At 39.3% G+C, this 18,957-nt stretch overlaps 2 protein-coding genes across 4 annotated transcripts; both read right to left on the bottom strand.

Moving 5' to 3' along the window:
* Positions 1 to 8,198: 8,198 nt before the first annotated feature.
* LOC106373754 lies at positions 8,199 to 9,461 on the bottom strand. Its single transcript, XM_013813888.1, has one exon. The coding sequence runs from the start codon at positions 9,459 to 9,461 to the stop codon at positions 8,199 to 8,201; it is 1,263 nt and encodes a 420-aa protein (XP_013669342.1).
* A 5,307-nt stretch (positions 9,462 to 14,768) lies between these two features.
* On the bottom strand, positions 14,769 to 17,161 carry LOC106376811 (histidinol-phosphate aminotransferase 1, chloroplastic). Of its 3 annotated transcripts, none has more exons than XM_013816936.3 (8): positions 16,935 to 17,161; positions 16,667 to 16,868; positions 16,502 to 16,585; positions 16,257 to 16,411; positions 16,093 to 16,190; positions 15,907 to 16,015; positions 15,667 to 15,824; positions 14,769 to 15,387 (listed from the first exon to the last, which is right to left on the bottom strand). In XM_013816936.3, the coding sequence occupies exons 2-8, from the start codon at positions 16,853 to 16,855 to the stop codon at positions 14,972 to 14,974; spliced, it is 1,209 nt and encodes a 402-aa protein (XP_013672390.1). In that variant the 5' UTR covers positions 16,856 to 16,868; positions 16,935 to 17,161; the 3' UTR covers positions 14,769 to 14,971. The 3 variants fall into 3 exon arrangements, with proteins under 3 accessions (XP_013672390.1, XP_013672391.1, XP_022560965.1); XM_013816937.3 differs by having other exon boundaries at positions 16,667 to 16,899; positions 16,935 to 17,150; XM_022705244.2 differs by lacking the exons at positions 16,667 to 16,868; positions 16,935 to 17,161 and having other exon boundaries at positions 16,257 to 16,426.
* Between the last annotated feature and the right edge of the window lie 1,796 nt (positions 17,162 to 18,957).

The following is an 18,957-nucleotide window of genomic DNA, read 5'->3' as shown; positions in this document are numbered from 1 at the left end:
CTTATTTGGTGACAATTCACTTGAATCTGATGTTACCCAAATATATTCTGAATGGAAGATAAAATCGTGAAAACTTAATTACAATGATATACATGGAACCGAAGAACATGATCATTTATATTAACAGTTCTCATATATATATATATATATATATAGATATACATACGGGTATATTGCATGCAATCAAACTTCGTAATTATTCTGTTTTTGTTGTTTGATAATTAAAATTATTCACAGCTCTTAAAATGTGAAAAAACTAATGATAGATAATTCACCAATATATCATTTTATTCTATGTATAATTTCTCTCTGTTTTTGATGGTTAACCTTTAAGAATTCGAGTCATATGTTTAAATTCTATTTTACCTTTAACCAAACAAACAATTTCACTAACTGTAACAATTGTTGTGCTTATGAGTTATGAATCACTGTGAATAAGTTTATCTTAACATTTGCACCCCAAAAAAAAACACTCTGAATAAATACCATTCGCTCAAAATACTTTTATATTATTTTTTCTCATAACATCAAAGAAATATATTTGCACCCTTTTACCCCCCAAAAAATATATTTGCACCCTGAAAGATATCATATCCACCAACAAATTATTACCAGCTGATCTTAGAGAAACAATAATAATTAAGAAATAGAAAGTCATTATTACTGATACTCATAGGCTATATATTAATCATTGACGAATTTTAATTCCTCCATAGGCACTTTCGAATTTGTCTTTATTTGAGAATGTTCGGAAAATCTATCTCTCTTTTGAGTAAATTACATAATTTATGTGAAGAATCTGAACACTATAAACAAACTGCGAACACTAATGTGTAGTCCATTTCAAAGTAACATCTACATTTACTCCTCAAATGAAACAAAATTTTCAGAATGTAGGTTTTAATACGTACTCATGATGTATAAGTTATTAGCTTAATGAATGGCATACATGTGTATCAGATTCCAAATGAAAGAGATATACTGTTTTGAGAAAGAATTTTTTTTTTTTTGTAGAAATCTGTGTTTGGAATCCGCGTTCGAAACACAGATTTCTACTAAAAAAATCTATAAAATTTTTATCCTCAAAGACACATTTTGTCTTATTAATTTCACTCAAAGACACATTGTGATACAACACACTTTCTCACACTTTTTCTATGCTATGGTTACTAATATAACCCTCACCCAATTAAACTAATCTAGTTAACCAAAACAAAACCAATTCCTTATTTTTTACTTCTTATCTTTTACTTTTCACCAACCATCCGTTTACCTTATCTTTTCACATTTTTACGGTTCTTGTAAATCAATCTCAATCTCCAAGAACCCTAATCCTTTTCACCCGATGAACCCGTTGAACCCGTTGACTCCGATGAACCCTAATCTTGGCTTTGTTACTTTCTGAGTATCTTCACCGAAATCGCTTACTGATTATCTTCTCCGAACCCGGTGACTCCGATTACCCCTAATCCGGTGACTCCGATGAACCCTAATCTTGGCTCGCTTTTCGTTTCTCGTCCCGGAAGTTCTTGAGCTTTGCGGTCCAAATCAAACCTCATCAGACCTTACGCCCTTTGATTTTCTTGTTCGTCGCGCCGATTTCGCTTATATGTTTCACCGACAAACCTCACCGGTTCTTGATACTCGCTTCCCGGTTCACCGGCAAACTCCTAATGGAAGGTTAGATCCCGATTCTCACTTTATTTTCCTTATTCTCTATTCCTAAATATAATCTAATTGATTCCGTTGGTTTGGAGCAAAACCTAAAATTTTGAATTTTTCCTTATAATTTGCAGATAACGCGTGTGATACCCGTCTCCCCGAGAGGATTTTCGCCACTGATAGATTCCCCCGTAATCGTTTGATTATCTACTCTAGGCCGAACATTCTAGCTTTCGTTCGCCACGTTCTTCGCGGTTCTGAAGCGTTTGCAAAGATTAGGAAATCTTCCTTCGGAAAGCTTTTTGATCTCCAACTCGTCAGTACCCAATTTCCTGTAAGCTGATACATAGCCTTCTCTCCCGCCAGTTGCGCTGCAATCAAGAACACACGCTATGGTTTGTGTTTGGTAAAGACCCTCTTAGATTCAGCCTCGAAGAGTTTGGGACCATTACCGGCCTTAATTGTGGCTCATTCCCCGACGGCTACGAAGCACCTGACCACAACCTAAAGGATGCAAACAAGCAGAAGGGCGCACACAAAGATCCGTTGTGGCAGAAGATAGTAGGCAAGTACGACAATATCACCATTGCAGACTTAGCTGACGATCTTGAGCACGACCACCAAATGGATGAGTGGAGGAGAATCCGACTTGCTCTCATCATCATACTCGATGGAGTCTTGATCGCCTCCCAACAGATTCCCCGCCCTACGCTGAGGTACGTTCAGATGCTAGACGATGTTGATGCTTTCCTCGAATTTCCTTGGGGGCATGAATCGTTCCTACACACTGTGCGCTGCATGAAACCGCCTAAGTTCGAGAAAGGCAAAACCGTAGACAACCCAGTTGATATGCTTGTTTTGAAGCTCAAACAAGAAACATTCCGTCTCACCGGGTTCCCGCTAGCTCGGGTTCCCGCTAGCTCTGCAGTTACTCGCTTTCAGAGCCATACCCATGTTGCTCTCTAAGATCCCTGCTCCCTTAAACGACCAGACAATAATGGACCTTACCGAGTCTAATCTACCTAACCATCCGTCCATTGAACTAGACGCAGTTCTACAAGTCGAAGTTAACCCCTCTGTAAGTATATAGCTCCTCTAGCGTCCATTGTTTTCCTTTTTCTGCTGACTGACCACACTAACTTTGTGTGTTCTGTCCCATGCAGCTGCGGGTGACACCACTCATACCGGTCATCAGGGGACCGCATCATGGGTGGGGGGTATGGCCAAACGATAAGACAGATGATAAGGTGACATACATGGAGCAGTTGAGAGCCAACAACCACTGCTTTACTAAAGCTATGTGGCCCGGAGGAGATTGCACGGAGCCTGTTTTTACGTTTACTCCAATACCGGAAAAACCCGTCCACAAGAAACACACTGTTCCGAGGAAAAGGAAGGAGTCTACGCTCAAACCTCACAAAGCAGGGAAAGAAACTTCAGTACCTACAGATCAAAGGCGTAGCACACGCTTGCAAGCGTCCTCCACACCAACCCCGCGCCCCTCCAACGAGTTGTTAGAAGCTAGAATCTATACTTTGGAAGCCAATGCCGCCGTGATGGTACCCAGAATCACCGGATTGGAAGCCACAGTTGCCAAGTTGGGAGCATCCAACGAGTGTCTTAAACAAAAGCTACACCGGAAACGTAAAAGGAACAGAGCCACTTCTTTATTACCACTGTTTGTTGTCACACATCATCGCAGGAGCGCACCTCAGGCACCACAGAATAATGATCTCCCCGGTGACGATCATCATGATTCTCCCAACTCTAAGAGGCGTAAGACCAAGCAGGTAACCCATTTGACTTGTATAATAACATACATATCCATTACATAATTTTGCTTCTCAAACTTTGAGGTTTAATTGTTTCCCAGCTCTCTGATGGCATTTTGGGTTCTGGATCTCCTATTCTGAGTCAATACCGTGCCCAACATTGTGCTTCTAGACGCATTGATTTCAACAACCCCGTTTTTACTGACCACCTATCAGCGGACCACCCTTCTGCTGACCACACATACTCTCCACATCAATATCCTGGCCCACACTCTCCCCTTAACCACTCTCATAACCAACGCTCCACCCCACTCCTAGCTACTGACCACAACTCATTTGACCACCAATCTCCTAACCATCAAACACATAACCACCCATCACCTACTAGCTGTTATGCTGACCACAACTCTTCGAACCACGACCCTCACCCCTGTGAGGCCCTAGTCGTTGACCCCCTTGACCACGCACCGCCCATCCACATTCATCCTACCACCACAACATCATACATATCCGCACCTGACCATAACTCTCCTCTGCCCGCATTTTCCCTCGCCCAACATTCTCCAACCATGAACACATCTACCGAACTATCTCCCCTTTTCACTGCCGCCACCTCTCCAAAACACCCGCTCCCACCTGCTCCTGCTCTCTCCCCTCAAGGAAGCCTTTCACAACAATACGCCCCAATAGGGACTTTGCCACAGTTTGATGCTACCCCTCTTAACAAACCATCATCCCAATCATCGCCTTCTCACGGTCTTACACTACCTGAACCTGATACCGCCCCACCTGTCTACGACTCCTCAACCCTTCTGTACTCCCAATTTCACTATTTAACCCCACACCTGCTGCCACAACCCCACCCACCATATTCCCTAATCCACTATTTACCCCACCACCTGGTTTGACCACCACATCAACCAGCTCCCCAAACAAGCCCGCTGGCTTCTCTACCCACTACTCCACGCCAAATGCTTTCGCTGCAACTGCTACTCTTAAAGGGTCTACCAGCCGTTTGATCTCCCAAGTAAAGGACACTTCCTCATTCACTGATACTTTATTGATCCTCTTCTTATAACCACCATTCTTTCTAAACTCACTCACTCCTTTAATTGTTCTAGGATCCAACCAACGAACACGGAGTGGGAGAAGATAGTGATTCATCACCAGACAAGACAGTACGCAGGGTTGTGGACGAACTCAATGTACTGTTTCTAACAATAGCTCTCTTAACCTTCCAAATCGATGCCCCCATTCTAATCCTTGCCCCGCTTATATTGCAGGCACAAACGTCTGTCCCAGAAGTTTGCGAGCTCAGTGACTCATCGCCAGCCAGAAAAACAAAGGAGCATCACCCGTCTGAAGCAGAAAAGGTCCTAGCACAAACTTTCCTCAACCGCCCCGATTTCCCCCACTACCTTCTGGTAACGCCTCCACCGGAGGATCTATGGGTCATTTTCGCAAAAACCATGGCAACCAACAAAAAAGTGTAAGCCACATCATTGACCTTCTTCTTCTAATCGTACCTTCTACATTTTCACTCATCAACTAACTCTTTTTTTTCCTATGTATATCAGTTTCCACGTCACACTTTCAAAACTCGACTTCAGCAACCAGTTTCTCCTCCAGCTCGCTACTCCCTCCCAGTGGACAGACTCTCTGGTACGTGCAGGCACATGTTCTGATATAGCATCGTCCCCCACTATCACCTATTACTAACTCAATCTCTTTTTGCTTTATTGTTTCCCCTCCAGCACATGGCTGTGCTAATGCACATGCTAGACATGCATCACAAAGATGTGATACAGATGGCGAATGCGACGTTTATGCCTCCCACCCTTACCTCATTAATGCAGTCTAAAGATCGCCAGTTCCAAGCCGCAGATAAGAAAGACAAAATCCGGTGGGATCATCGGATTTCCAAACTGATCCTGCTCCCTGGCAAAACCTGGATGAAAGAAGTTCAGAAGGTATACACTCCAATGATCTAGGCTGACAGACACTGGGTGGGGTTAGCCATCGACCTCCGGGCTGGACATGTCGACGTACTAGATTCGCTACCCTCTCTATACGATGAGGAAGATGTTCAACGATTTCTCAGGCCCATCCTCCAGATGCTCCCCTATCTCATCCGCTACCTGGTCAAGAACAACTCCCGTGATCTATCTCCTTTTACATGTCAGCGGAGGACGGGCACCTATGAAAACACCAGGTCTAGCGTCTGCGCTCCTGTATGCGCTAAGTTTATGGAGCTACATCTATTCGGTGACCCGTATCCACACATGAGCAGTCTCACAGATGCCATGGTTGACAAGTTCCGCCAACAATACGCAATGGAAGCGTATAAAACCATTGTCTTACCAGCTTACTACTAGTCTTCTCTCCCTAACTTTATTATACGGATTAACAAGGCACCTTTTCATGTATTCTACTAATGTGACATCCTTATTCTCGGACTACTTGTGTTTTCTGTATTGTTGTCATCCTGGCTAGAAACTACTATGTAACCTTTTATCAACCAACTAAACTACGCAGTGGCTTTAGATAATTTCACAATTTATCTACTTCTGTGATGGTTAGCTTCATTGTGGTTGTATTGATGCGCATCGGTTTTACCATGTCAGCAGGGCACTTTCGTAACCACGTCATCATGTCCACAATACAAACAAACACATTCACCCTATCACACCAAACACTCGAACGCGTCCATGACCAAAAAACCATTGAAACTCAGCGCTTAGTACAATCACCTCGTGTTGTGGGACCATCCAGGGAAAAAATATTAATATCTTCACCTGCTATAATGAAGCCTCTAGTTTCAGATCTCAGATCTAAAACACAACCGAAGCCTACACTTTTTGGAATTCCTCTTCTTTTACTTTCCCCTTAAAATCAACACTTGCTTTAGCCGGTCCAAACCATGGAGACGGTTCAGGGGATCCCCATGCATTGTCATTGCGGCTATAACACCATTGTCCTGACTTCCAAGACTAGACAAATCCAGGAAGAAGGTTTTTTTTGTTGCGAGACATCTGCCAGTCCAGGCCATCTTTTCAAATGGGTTGACGAAGCGAACTCCGAAGAGTTAGCCCTTTTGAAAGACAAACAAGTCAGGTTGGATCAAGATCTGCTACAACTTAAGCAAGAGCTTCTTGACATGAAGAAAGACATCGGCGAGCTTCAGGTTTTAGAGTGTATCAGATCTAAGGTATAGATCTGGATATGTTTGCAGACACCATAAACTTGTTCTAAGCATAGCTGCAATCAGAGTATTCAAAAATTATGGGTTATTGCCTCACAAAATCTTGTATTACACATTCCGCCCATCTACTATGGAGCAGGTACCGCAAAATGGCTAAACAATCATCTTTCAGCCATCAGTTATTAGCCCAATCTAAACCAAAACATCCCTAACTACACCCCAATGATAACCAACTTCCATCCCCAATCTCAACCACAACATCCCTAACCACGTTCAAACACAGCATGACCCCAAACAACATGGACCCAAAACGTTTGCAAGAAATCGCCCTGCAACTAATAAAATATAACTATACAGAAACTGACCCCAACCACTACGACAACCACTATAGCTTCTTCTTTTACTTCCACCAACCACAACCCCGTCATCCATCATTAAGCCAACACCACAACCACACCCTAAACAAGCGATTTCCACAAACAGACTAAACCCCAGCACAACATGGTGACATCAACCCCCACAACCTCTGCATTTTTAGTTACACAACACCACAACCACCACCACGTGATCCATAACCATAACCAACAAAGATCTAACACCCCACCCTAAACCTAAACCCGTGGCCAATCTCACGTGACATCCATTGTAACCAGAACCAACTTAATCACACTTTTCATGACCACACACACCTCCCTAAACCTAAACACGTGGCCACTATCACGCGACACACCTTGTAACCAGAACCAACTTAACCACATTTTTCATGACCACACCCACATCCATTCATACCTACAGCACTTGTAGCCCAACCATGACCACCACCACCAAAACCAGAAAGCCACGCAAATAGCTTCCGTTACATTACTCCCAACCATAACCTATTTAACCACAACGACCACACACACTACATCCATGCCAATCCCTACATACCTCCCAACCATAACCTATTTAACCACAACCTTCATAACCCCACCCCCCCCCCCCCACACTTCCTTTCGTACTCCCACCACCTTGTAGCCAAAACAAATACACAGAGACCACAAACGTGTCATCCACCCAGAAACCCAAATCAAAACATTCACCACGACTACACCCTAATGCTAAGCACCCCCGCCCCTCTCATATACTACTTCACCTTTTATTTTGGTTCCAATCCAGCTTTTACTCCACACATATCATATACTACACTAAATAGGAATACCAAACATCCAATTCCTTCAAAACAGCAATCAACCAAAACATAAGCGTCCATAGAGTTGTTTCTTAGAATCATACCAACAAGGTTTTTGCTCACACAAATGGTGGTTGGTGGCATTAACATCTCTATTACATATACCAAAACTATTACTCCTTGAGGTTACACGGGTTCGGTACCAAAAACAATTCTCCCAGCACCCCCTTACAATACCCGTCCACAAAAAACTTCAATTACATATCAATCAATCTCCAATCATATCGGAGCAGTGCAATTTGTCCGGTTGTGTCCTTCTACCCTGCACCTCCCACATTTATTAGGCACAGTCTTCTTCTTAGCACAATGCATCAAAAAAACAAAAAACCTCTTAGCACAAAGATGGATAGTCACATTTATTAAATAATCCCACACTAATTTCAACAAGAGTATCTACCGGCATCTCCCCTGTCGAGGGGAATCTTTTGGTCCTATGCCTTCCTGGTGGCCTCTTAGTCAATGTTGGCATTAACGTTGCATCCCTGATATCGTCTGGAATATCTTCGTCTCTAGGGTCGCCAATTGGGCAAATAATACCTGCATAGGTTTCCCTCCACGCCACCGTCTTGTACCAATGTCCTACCATAGTCTCATATGCGAGCCCCATGTTGTCGGCTGCAATCATGGCATGTCCACATGGTATCTTCATGTTGTCAAAGTACTTGCAAGTACACTTCTTCTGCTCCAACTGAACACTCTCAGAACCACCAAACTTCCCAACAACTTGGCAGCTCCAGCTAGAAATAGAGTTAACCTTGCTGCCCCTAAACATCGCCATGGTCTTCGTCATCACTTTATCGACTTCTATTGTCATCAAACCCCGGTGCTTATTGGCCTTCTTACGTCTTGCACTGAACCACCTTGTCATCATCCCTTGTATGAACATCACCAACTCAATTATTGGGGACGACCTACCCTCTACCAACGCGTTGTTAAGCTGTTCAGCTATGTTACTAGTCATTATATTATACCTCTGCCCCCCAAAGTACGTTCTAGACCAACGTGCAGACCCTATCTTCCCCAAATAGACACCACATTCGTTGTTTGACGCCCTGATCTTGTCACAGAAGTTTTTGTAATCCCTCATCCTATGCGCAGTCACAGCCGCAGTCACCAGCCTCGCTAACCCCTTACTAGAAAACCTAGCATTCACGTTCCTGGCCAAATGGACGATACAAAACCCATGATGGGCTTGTGGATACACACAACTGACCGCGTTGGCAATTGAAGTGGCCCTGTCTGATATTATAGCAAGGTTGCTTGAATCTGCCAATAGCCTCTCAACTTTCTGCAGAAACCACGTCCAAGCCTCAATATCCTCACTGTCTACTATTGCAAATGCCATAGGAAACACTTGGAAATTGCCATCTTGTCTACTTGCTGTAAGCAACACTCCCTTGTACTTCACACTTAGATGTGTGCCGTCAACAACCAACACATGCCTCAGCTTCTGAAACCCCTTAATAGATGCCCCAAACGCAAAAAACATGTAAAGGAACCGCTCCACACCCTCGTCGTCCACCTCTGTCTCAATATCAGCTATCGTCCCGGGATTAGCAAGTTTCAGCATATAAAGATACTCAGCTAGCTTCATATACGAGTCGTCATCTGTCCCCTCAACTCAAACATTGCTTGCTCTTTGGCTCTGTAACACTTCATGTATGATACCGACAGCCTAAGATCCTCCATCAAGAGCCTTTGTATTTCAACCACCTTTGGCCCTTTTGAAGGATCTTTAAATTTTGCCTTGTACACTGCTGCGATAACCCTAGCAGTTCTCCTACTACCATACCCATTCCTACTCTCGATAGGACAAGAATGATCCAGTTGAGTTTTCCTAATTTCATAGTAACCACAACCCCGTATCTCATGAGTTGTGACTCTCCAGTCACAACGATCATCGGGACACTCAGCCTTTGTCCTCATCTGTTTGAACTGAAACTGCCCTTTAATAGCGTAAATGGCCAAAGCAATCTGACAATCGACTTTACTACCATACACCTTCCCAACATGAACAACACCATCAGCCTCTTCGACATCTAACCCTGGGATTTCGACGGCTTCGTACACCGTGTCATCATACAAAGGCGGAATGTCAAACTCTTCGTCATCCACATCTGCCAGCTTGCGGCTACTCGAATCTTGACCACCAGACTCCCGACCACGGCTGTTACGTCCACCAATACTCGTTCGACCCATCCACGCGAAGTCATCCACGGGGATCTCATCCTTCAAACCACTACCGCCACTGCTTCCCCCGGCAGGCTCACTTCTGTTACCCTCCGACGACTTAGCAACCCCGTTTGCCTCTTTCTCGTTAAACACAACTTCCACGGCGTTGCTGCCTCCCAAATCACCATCTATTAGTGGCTCCCAAAACTCAACGTCATATCCTCTAGGCCTACCATCCCTTTCATCAATCGCTTCTGGCCCGCTGTAGTCGCTATCAATACCGTCGCTCATGCCATTACAATCACCTCCACCAGTGGGGTTACTTTCTGACCTTAACCGCTCTTCGATTTTCTCAACGTCCTCAATAAGCTAAAAATCATCAAGGTTAATGAAGTTGGTTTTCGAGCCAACGCTGAAGAGGTCGACACTCTTTCTTTTATTACCACTCTCGCGCTGCTTCGTACTGCATCTTGGTGTTTCAAAGCCATCCATGTCAAGAGCAGCCGTACCATACCCAAAACTTTCGAAGGTTGCGAACAGATTCAAACTCCCGGTGATTTTCATGTGGGAAAAGAAATACCTGAGCGCACCATTGCTTGTCAGCAGGACAGGGGGGGTTTAATTCTGGTTGCAAGGTCCTTGCTGTCCGGAGGCCAATAGCTAAGCGCTACATTGAAAGAAGTTTCCGACTTCTTGAACTCAGTAAACACACGAATCTCGATCTCCTTTATGGTCAGCGCTTCATGGACAAGTATCATCCTCGCCATATTTGTCTTGTCCACAACAAACTCCCATTTCCCGTCAGACCCACATAGCCATGCTCCACACATCACCATACACATCTCGTCCATCTGCATTAACAACGTACATCGTTTACAGTGGAAATCTAGAAAATACTAAAAAACAAAACCCTAACCACAATCTATAAACTACACCGTAACAAGATAAATCCATAAGAAGTACAAACTAACTTTCACTTCGGCAGCGCAGGAACTCGGCGCGGAGCTCCCTACGTTGGTTATATCTGTAAATTCTCTCCTCGCCTTATCTTTCAGCTTCGGAAGCGAAAACCAAAGAAAAAACACATTTATGGCGACCCCAACCAACACGCATACTCTTAGCCATTGGATCTCCTTTTTTCAAAATGATATGAGCGTCACAATTAAAACCTCTATATTTCATCTTCTTCATTTATTACAACAAAACAATGTCTAGTTTGGTTCCTTGGAGGGAACATACTCTCCCTCTAGTAAACCGCTGAGGGCCTTTCTGTCAACCCAAAAAATATCTGTTCAAAGAATGTGTCCCCTAACCACAAAGTATCTTATAGTGTTAACAAAAGACACAAAGTGCCTTCCAGCGTAAACATCTCAAAGATTTAACTATAAACTGATTAACCAAAAAATGATATGAATCATCAAATGGAAAAATAAATTAAAATAAAATTGATGATAACTCCGAAATGGGTTCTTTTTCTGAACTTATTAGTTAAACCACGGCGTCACTATTTCTTTTATCACATTGCTATGTTTTTTTTCACCTCATTTTATTTTTCTGGCAAAAATCTTATTGCAGTTGAAATTTCCGAACAAGTAACCTGTTGACAATGAAAAAAATAAAAGGATTTAAAGATAAACAAGAATTGATAATGAAGATGGTAAAAAGAAAATTAAAAATATTAATCTGTTAAGATTGAAAGAGCAATTAAATTGGCATAAATGAAAGTTATAATTAGCCGCAATTAATGATGAACGACGGTGGGTGAAGATCGATCACTATTTCTCCAAGTGACCCCTACAGCCTCCTCTACTTGTCTCCCTATTCCACATCCTATTTGGTAACCATTGTCAAGATTTCCCATTAACGTTTCATTTTAAATTTGGATAATCTTTATTGTAGATATTTGCTACTAACATGTAAACACAATTTTTACTTTGGTGTTTGAAGGGAGATCAGAAGTGAAGAGAAAGCATGTTGGCAAATCTATGGTTTTTTGGGGCGGTTTAGTGGGACTGCTTATAAACCTTGGGATTTTTAGTGTTAATTTGCTGAGATTGCGTCTCTATTACAATACATCGTTCTACACTATTCTGTTTCTTATTATTATATAACTTTAATTATTTAACCAATTCTACTTTTGGAAATGTTCAAACGTTTCTCATTTTTTATCATTTGTTTTGTATCATGTTATGAGTAAAATCAACGACAACATAAAACCAAATAAGACCTTCCAAAATCCTTCTTTCTCTTTCTCTCTATTCATTTGTATCAGTTTTGCCTGTACCGTACAAGTTCTGAATTTTGTTTTCTTTTTGTTTATAATTTGAGATAAGCTTAACAATTATTTGGCTACCTGAAAACGATTTTTAAAGTTTCCAAATTTTTATCCTAAACATTTTATGAATCAAAACAGAAGAATTAAAGTATAATGTCGAGTGTGATATTATAGCTCAACATTTGATTTTAAAATTATAGTATAGTTTAAGAGCCAAAACAAACTATTTAAAATATCTCAATAAATGGATAAGTGAAATTCAAATTTTATCCCACTATTATCCAGAAGCCATAACAATTGATATATAAGACGAGGAAACTGAAAAAAAAAATGTAATGATAACAGAAGCAAATACTACTAGAGGTGAGAATGGAGCAAGAGAGGCTCTGATGATGGCATGTCGGCCCACACCCCCCAAGTTGTCTCTTTGATCCTATTGCTTATTTCATACTTATTCCTACATCTTTTATTTTAGTTTTCTTTTGCCTTTCCTTTAGGTCCCTTTACAGCTTAATTATTTAAAGTTTATAAACTTTTTTATAAAATTAATGAACTTTTCTTATAGTATTATTAATAGTTTCTTTGATGGCATTGGTTAAACAAGGGACAAAAAAATTCTTTTATTTTACAAAATACTTAATAAGACAAATCTCATGATGTTTGTATAGTAAATTGCAGAATAATTAAATGAATAAATTATAGCCGAAAAAATAAACTTGATATAAATATAAAACACTAAAATTTTAGTAATAATGTACTCCCTCCGTTTAAAAAAATGTATAAGTGGAATTTTCACACATTAAAAAACATTTTAAATTTTGATTACAAATGCATTGTTTTTTTTTTGTAATTAACTAGTGCTCACAATTTTATCCAATCAAAATTTAATAAATACAATTAACCTTTTTAAATTTATAATTTATCATTGTTACTTAATAAAAATGCATTAAAATGTAAAAAAAAAATGTATTTTTAAACAATTTAAACATAGATTATTTTGAAACGAATAGAGTACTAATTATATTTTGTTTTTAGGTTATATCTTTAGCACCAACTATTTATAGCCAGGTAAATTTAAAAATGTGAAATTTGATAAATATTAAATTACAAAAAATGTTAGAACTATGTTCTTAGAAAGTGAAGATGAACAAATGGTATTTCATTCATCATCAACATCTTTCTAACTTGTTTGTGGCTTAATAATGAAGTATGTGCTTATGCCGAATATTGCAATAAATGAATTATGAATTAAAGAGAGACTGCAAGAGTTTGTGTTAAACTTTAACAGAAACAAACAATTTGGACTTCATTCCGACCAGACCAGAACTCATTAACTAACTCCTAGTCATCAGTCACGGGAAATCGGCTAATTCATACATCAACAGAGGACCGCAGTCCCGATCAGTACACACACTGAGTACCTGTGCAAATTCATACACAAACACATGATTAATTCAAATTTCATACATAAATAATCACATTATGGTTAATACATACTTTGACCATGATTCTGTTAGCCAAATGGTTACAGTGGCTTAGGTGGATTTAACGGATGCTTACATGGAATTATGATATAATGATGTGTCAATATAATATATTTTTCTTAAAAATCGTTTGCCCTAAACGACGTCGTGAAACTTATCAGAAAGACAAACCACTGCGCCACATAAGTTAACTGATATATACTCTCGTAGTCTTTTATATCTAATTCCAATATTTCAATTTTCTTCCTTTTTTTTTTTGAAAATGATCTTTTTTTTTTTGAAAAGAATCTTATTCCTCTTGTTTTTTTTTTGTTTTTTTCATTCAATCTCTTTCTCTCGTTTTTTTCTTAATAATCTAGATCCCTTCTTCTCAAGGTCGAGGAGGATAGGTTTGCACCCTCATCACGAGTCAAGTTTATTTCAGATTTGTCTCCTAAACCATAATTATATTTAATTTGGTTTTGAATTTAGCAAAATGGTTCAAAGGTTTTCTTGGGTATTGATTGCTTAATCTCGTCACATTAAAAAGATGATAACTTTTATAACGATGAGCTTAATTGTTTATGTAACTGTTTACTATGGTATAATTTGATATACATATATGGGAAGAAGAAAAGGCGAAGATGAAACAACAAAGTAATATATACATTAAGAATAAAACCATAGATACAACCTTCACTAGTTCTTCTTTGGTGTAGTGGTTCTGCTTATGTAGATTTTCTCATCCAACCTGGGTTCAACTCTCCCACAAGTATAATCCTTTATAAATATTTTTCATAATTGAAAGACTAAAACGACACCGTTTTGATTTTCACCTGATTTAATCCATGTCATCGCCACATCATCTTTAGTTAACAATCAACTAACATTTAACAAACAAATTCACGGTCAAGATATGTATAAGCCTTAATGTAATTGTTTGTGTATGAAATTTGAATTAATCAGGACCGGTCCTCTGTTCGTGTATGAATCGGCTAATTTTCACCATCAGTCACATATCAAAACTGTCACTTTCAATGGGCTACATCAATGTCTTATAGCTGGGCCTTACATAGGCCCATTATCATAAATTACAGTGCTACCAGAGATGTTTCACTTATTGCAAATATCCAACAACGTGAAAACAAAAAAAAAACAGAGAGGTTTCAATGAGTTTCAAACAAATGAGAAAAGTCAATAAAACTGCTTAAGGCAATCCATGAGAGCATCAGTGTGTTCAGGCTTCCCAGCAGAAACTCTGACAAAACCTTTAAGCTCTCGACTGTTGTAATGACGAACCATCACACCCATTTTAGCCAAATCCTCTTTCAGCTTCTTTGCGTCCATCCCAGAAGCAACCTCACAGAGAACAAAGTTCGAATGGCTCGGGTAAGGATTCAAGAAAGGAACCTCTTTCAACAGCTTAAAAAGTCTCTCTCTTTCGCGCACCAAAGCATCTCTCACATCTTCTAAGTACTTCCCGTTCGAAAGCGCTGCTAATGCAGCTACTTCTCCTGCAACAGAGACGTTATAAGGCTGCTTTGCTCTCCACATGTACTCTATTATGCTCAATGGAAACGCTCCATATCCAACTCTAAGCCCAGCCAAACCTGAAAATGTCATAAATACTCTTATATATGCAGACTTTTATGTTTATATTACTCGCTCTGTTCCAAATTAATTGTCTGTGCTAGAGAAAAAATTTTGTCACAAAGTATCGTTTCAAGGCAAAATTTATTAACCTTAATCCTCTATTAATTTTTTTTATTGGTTGAAATACGGTTAGATTTATATTGAAAATAAATAAAATTAAATATTTTTTTAATCCGTGTGCACAAACCTAAAACCACAACTAAAATGAAAAGGAGAGTATATAGTTTCATTTTTACCAGCTCGCTTGCTGAAAGTGCGGAGAACGATAAGGTTCTCGTACTTCTTCACCCAATTCATCCTTGATTCAACTCCTGAGAACTCGATGTAGGCTTCATCTAGGACAACGAGTATTGGCATGTCTAGAATCTTTAACAGATCCTCCTCGCTGATGATACTGTAACAAAGAACATAAACTCGGATTAACCATGAAGGACTTAAACAAAAGATCTTCTCTTTTTTTTTGTTTTGTTTTATACCTCCCGTCTGGATTGTTGGGGGAAGTTAGGAATATGCATTTGGGTTTCTCTAGCTCCACAACTTCAGCTATGCGGTCCACGTTCAAGGTGAAGTCATTGTTCCTTGGTACTGTTAAACCAAAACAAAGACGAAACATGTCTTAAAGTATTAATCTTTAAACACGAGAAAATATTTGATCTTTTCACCTTTGATGACACCAGCTCCATTCACAGCAGCGTCAAAGACATACATTGAGAAAGTAGGAGGACAGTCTATGATCTTCTCACCAGGATCCAACACGCATCTGCAAACACACACAGAGTTTAGTCAGGAGAAAGAAACTCACATTTACAGAAGAATGAGGCAGAACCTCATGATGAGGTCGATGAGTTCGTCAGCGCCACAGCCAACAAGGATGTACTCAGACTCAAGACCAGAGTCTTGGGCAAGTGCGTCACGAAGCCTGCGACTTTGAGGGTCAGGATAGACGTAAGGGAACTTCATGTTGCCTAGTGCTTCGAAAACCTACACCACAGCATTCTGAAAACACTAAAAAAATTATCCTTTTTTTAAATCATCAACGTGTGTGTGAGTGAGAGAAAGATATTAACTTGCCTCTGGAGGAGGACCGTATGGATTCTCGTTAGCATCTAGCTTTACAATATCCTCAGGTTTTCTTCCTAATTGAGCAGACAGAACCTAAATTACAAACAGACAAGAAGCATGTTTTAGAAACATGAATCCAATCTAATCTAATCATCTAAGGAATGTCAATTTTACCTCAAAGGGTAAGATTGGCTGATAAGCAGCTAGTTGCCTCAAATGTGGACGGATGAAAGAGTCTCCCATTGTTAAGTTCTTGGATTCTTCTAAGCAGCAAACCCTAGTTATGTTTTGTCTTAAAGCTCGAGACTTTCGAACATTTGCGCAGGTGTACGATGGAGCGCCATGAAGATCAATCACACCCATCTGTTGTTTCGTGCTGCGCAGAGATGTACGAGGAGAGTGAGAGACTAGCAAATGAAGATGGAATCTTGGAGTATATTACCTGAAGGTAGTGGGTGGAATGAGACAACCCTACGAACACGAGAAGAGGCCGTCGCAGAGAGTGTCCGTGAAAGCAGAGAGCAAAAGCTACGATTTTTCTATGACCCACTTGCGATTCGTAGACAAAAGTTTGGATTTTTTTTTATTATTCTGAAGAATCGGACTCAGCCCGAAATTGAATCCGTGACCCGGTTTTGAAGATTCGGATCGGGTGGGGGATTGGATTATAGGAGGTGTGGTCGGTCTATATAGTAGTAGACTGACTAGTAGGTTGGTAAAGGTATCGTGCGGGTCTATTTCTTCTCGACTTTGTATAAATGGTTGCAAAGTCTTCTTCTTTGTATCATCTTTAAAAGTCTCTTTTTTCTTTTTTTTTTTACAATTTTCTTCCTATCTCGATTTTAGGTTTTATTTCATGGTCATCGCCAAAAAACAAAGATTCATCTTCATCTTCAATCCTCAGAGTACAAAAAGGTTTTACATCTGTCTATCTACGGCCTTGTGGTCTATTGGCAGTGGACGGACCTTGGATACAAACACATTCCGGGTTCGATTTTCCTGATGAGAAAACTAAGTCACATTGTTCTGTTCATCACGGTTGCGGATACGTTCGTACAAAAACTCGAAAAAGGACATATTGTGGGCTGCATCTCCCATCCGGAAGTTAGGTCTGTGTCTTTAATAGATCCGAGTTTAATTTTTTTTTTATCAAAAAAAAAAATATGTCTATGTACTTTAATTTTACATGCATAAATAAAGTACAAAATGTCAAGGAAAGTTTAGGTTTCTTTGAATAACATAGACATTTACCAAATGAAAGATATTTTGTTGTGGTGAATAACGTTGTGCCGATGTATAGGACAACTTATATTATCTCTTGTATAGCTACATAGACATGATTCATTAGTATTTTAACACCAAAAGGCCTAGATTTCAAATCTTAAAAAAAAAGTGAATTGCACAAATTAATGAAAGAAATTATAATAAATCTTTGTGTAAAAAATACCGTATAATGTGGATTCTATGTAACGATTCAAGGCGGTGCCATAAGACGTAATACTCGTATAATTATCGGCGGTAGTTAGGGGTGTTCAATCCGGATATCGGTTCGGTTTCGGTTCGGTTTTTTCGGTTTTTCGGTATTTCGGTTAGTAAAATATAACTACCATTCTAAATCCATATTTACTTCGGTTCGGTTCTGTTTATATACCGTCAGTTTTCGGTTTATTCGATTTTATACCAAAAAACATAATTCTTTATTTTGGAATCATATTATATGAATTTTAGAGTCTTGTTGTCAACACATTCATTTATTAAAAAATATTATAAGTTTAAATAAAAGAACAAAAATAAAAAATGTTTATATCATCTAATAAAATAATCAAATCTATAATTAAAATCAAAGCTCAAAATTTTGATAATAAAAATAAAACAGAAGCACGAAGCACAAAAAATAAGTTATTATATTCTTTCATATTTAGCGTTCATTAAAATCATGTTTATTATATTAAACACGAAACTCTATTCGTTTATAGATAAAAAAAATTGTGAAGAATTTTCACTAATTGTTATCATCAAATTTATAATCTTTATTTCAATTTATTCAATGCTAAATTAAAGCAAAAAGATCAAAAGAAGACTAAGAAAATAAGAAGCATGTTTGCGATGAATTGTTATTTAATTATAGTTCAAGTGTTTTACAAATCAGGACTATTTTATTACTGTAAAAAATATGGTAATAGTTATTAGCAAAAAAATTAACTTATGATTTTCATACGTTGTTATAAAATATATACATATTTATATGTTTCTATTTTTAGATCGGTTTTATTCGGTTTTATCGGTTATATACCGAACCATATCCAAATCCTACGGTCTTTTAAAAATCAAATCCATTCGGTTTGTATGGTATATACCAAATCCAAACCATATTATCTATTTCGGTTCGGTTCGGTTTGGTACCGTTCGGTTTTGTCATATTGAACAGCCCTAGCGCTACTAGATTAGTTTAAAAATTTATAGAT

This window comes from Brassica napus, chromosome C6, assembly GCF_020379485.1.
Source record: "Brassica napus cultivar Da-Ae chromosome C6, Da-Ae, whole genome shotgun sequence".
In the NCBI taxonomy this organism is placed as follows: Eukaryota; Viridiplantae; Streptophyta; class Magnoliopsida; order Brassicales; family Brassicaceae; genus Brassica; species Brassica napus.
This window is presented reverse-complemented; position numbering and strand designations above follow the sequence as displayed.

Coding starts and splice junctions, on each gene's coding strand:
- LOC106376811 (XM_013816936.3), bottom strand. CDS start 16,855: ATGGGTGTGATTGATCTTCATGGCGCTCCATCGTACACCTGCGCAAAT. Junction 16,586..16,666: donor AGCCAATCTTACCCTTTGAG/GTAAAATTGACA, acceptor TTTGTAATTTAG/GTTCTGTCTGCTCAATTAGG. Junction 15,825..15,906: donor CCCAACAATCCAGACGGGAG/GTATAAAACAAA, acceptor TCTTTGTTACAG/TATCATCAGCGAGGAGGATC.
- LOC106373754 (XM_013813888.1), bottom strand. CDS start 9,461: ATGAAGCTAGCTGAGTATCTTTATATGCTGAAACTTGCTAATCCCGGG.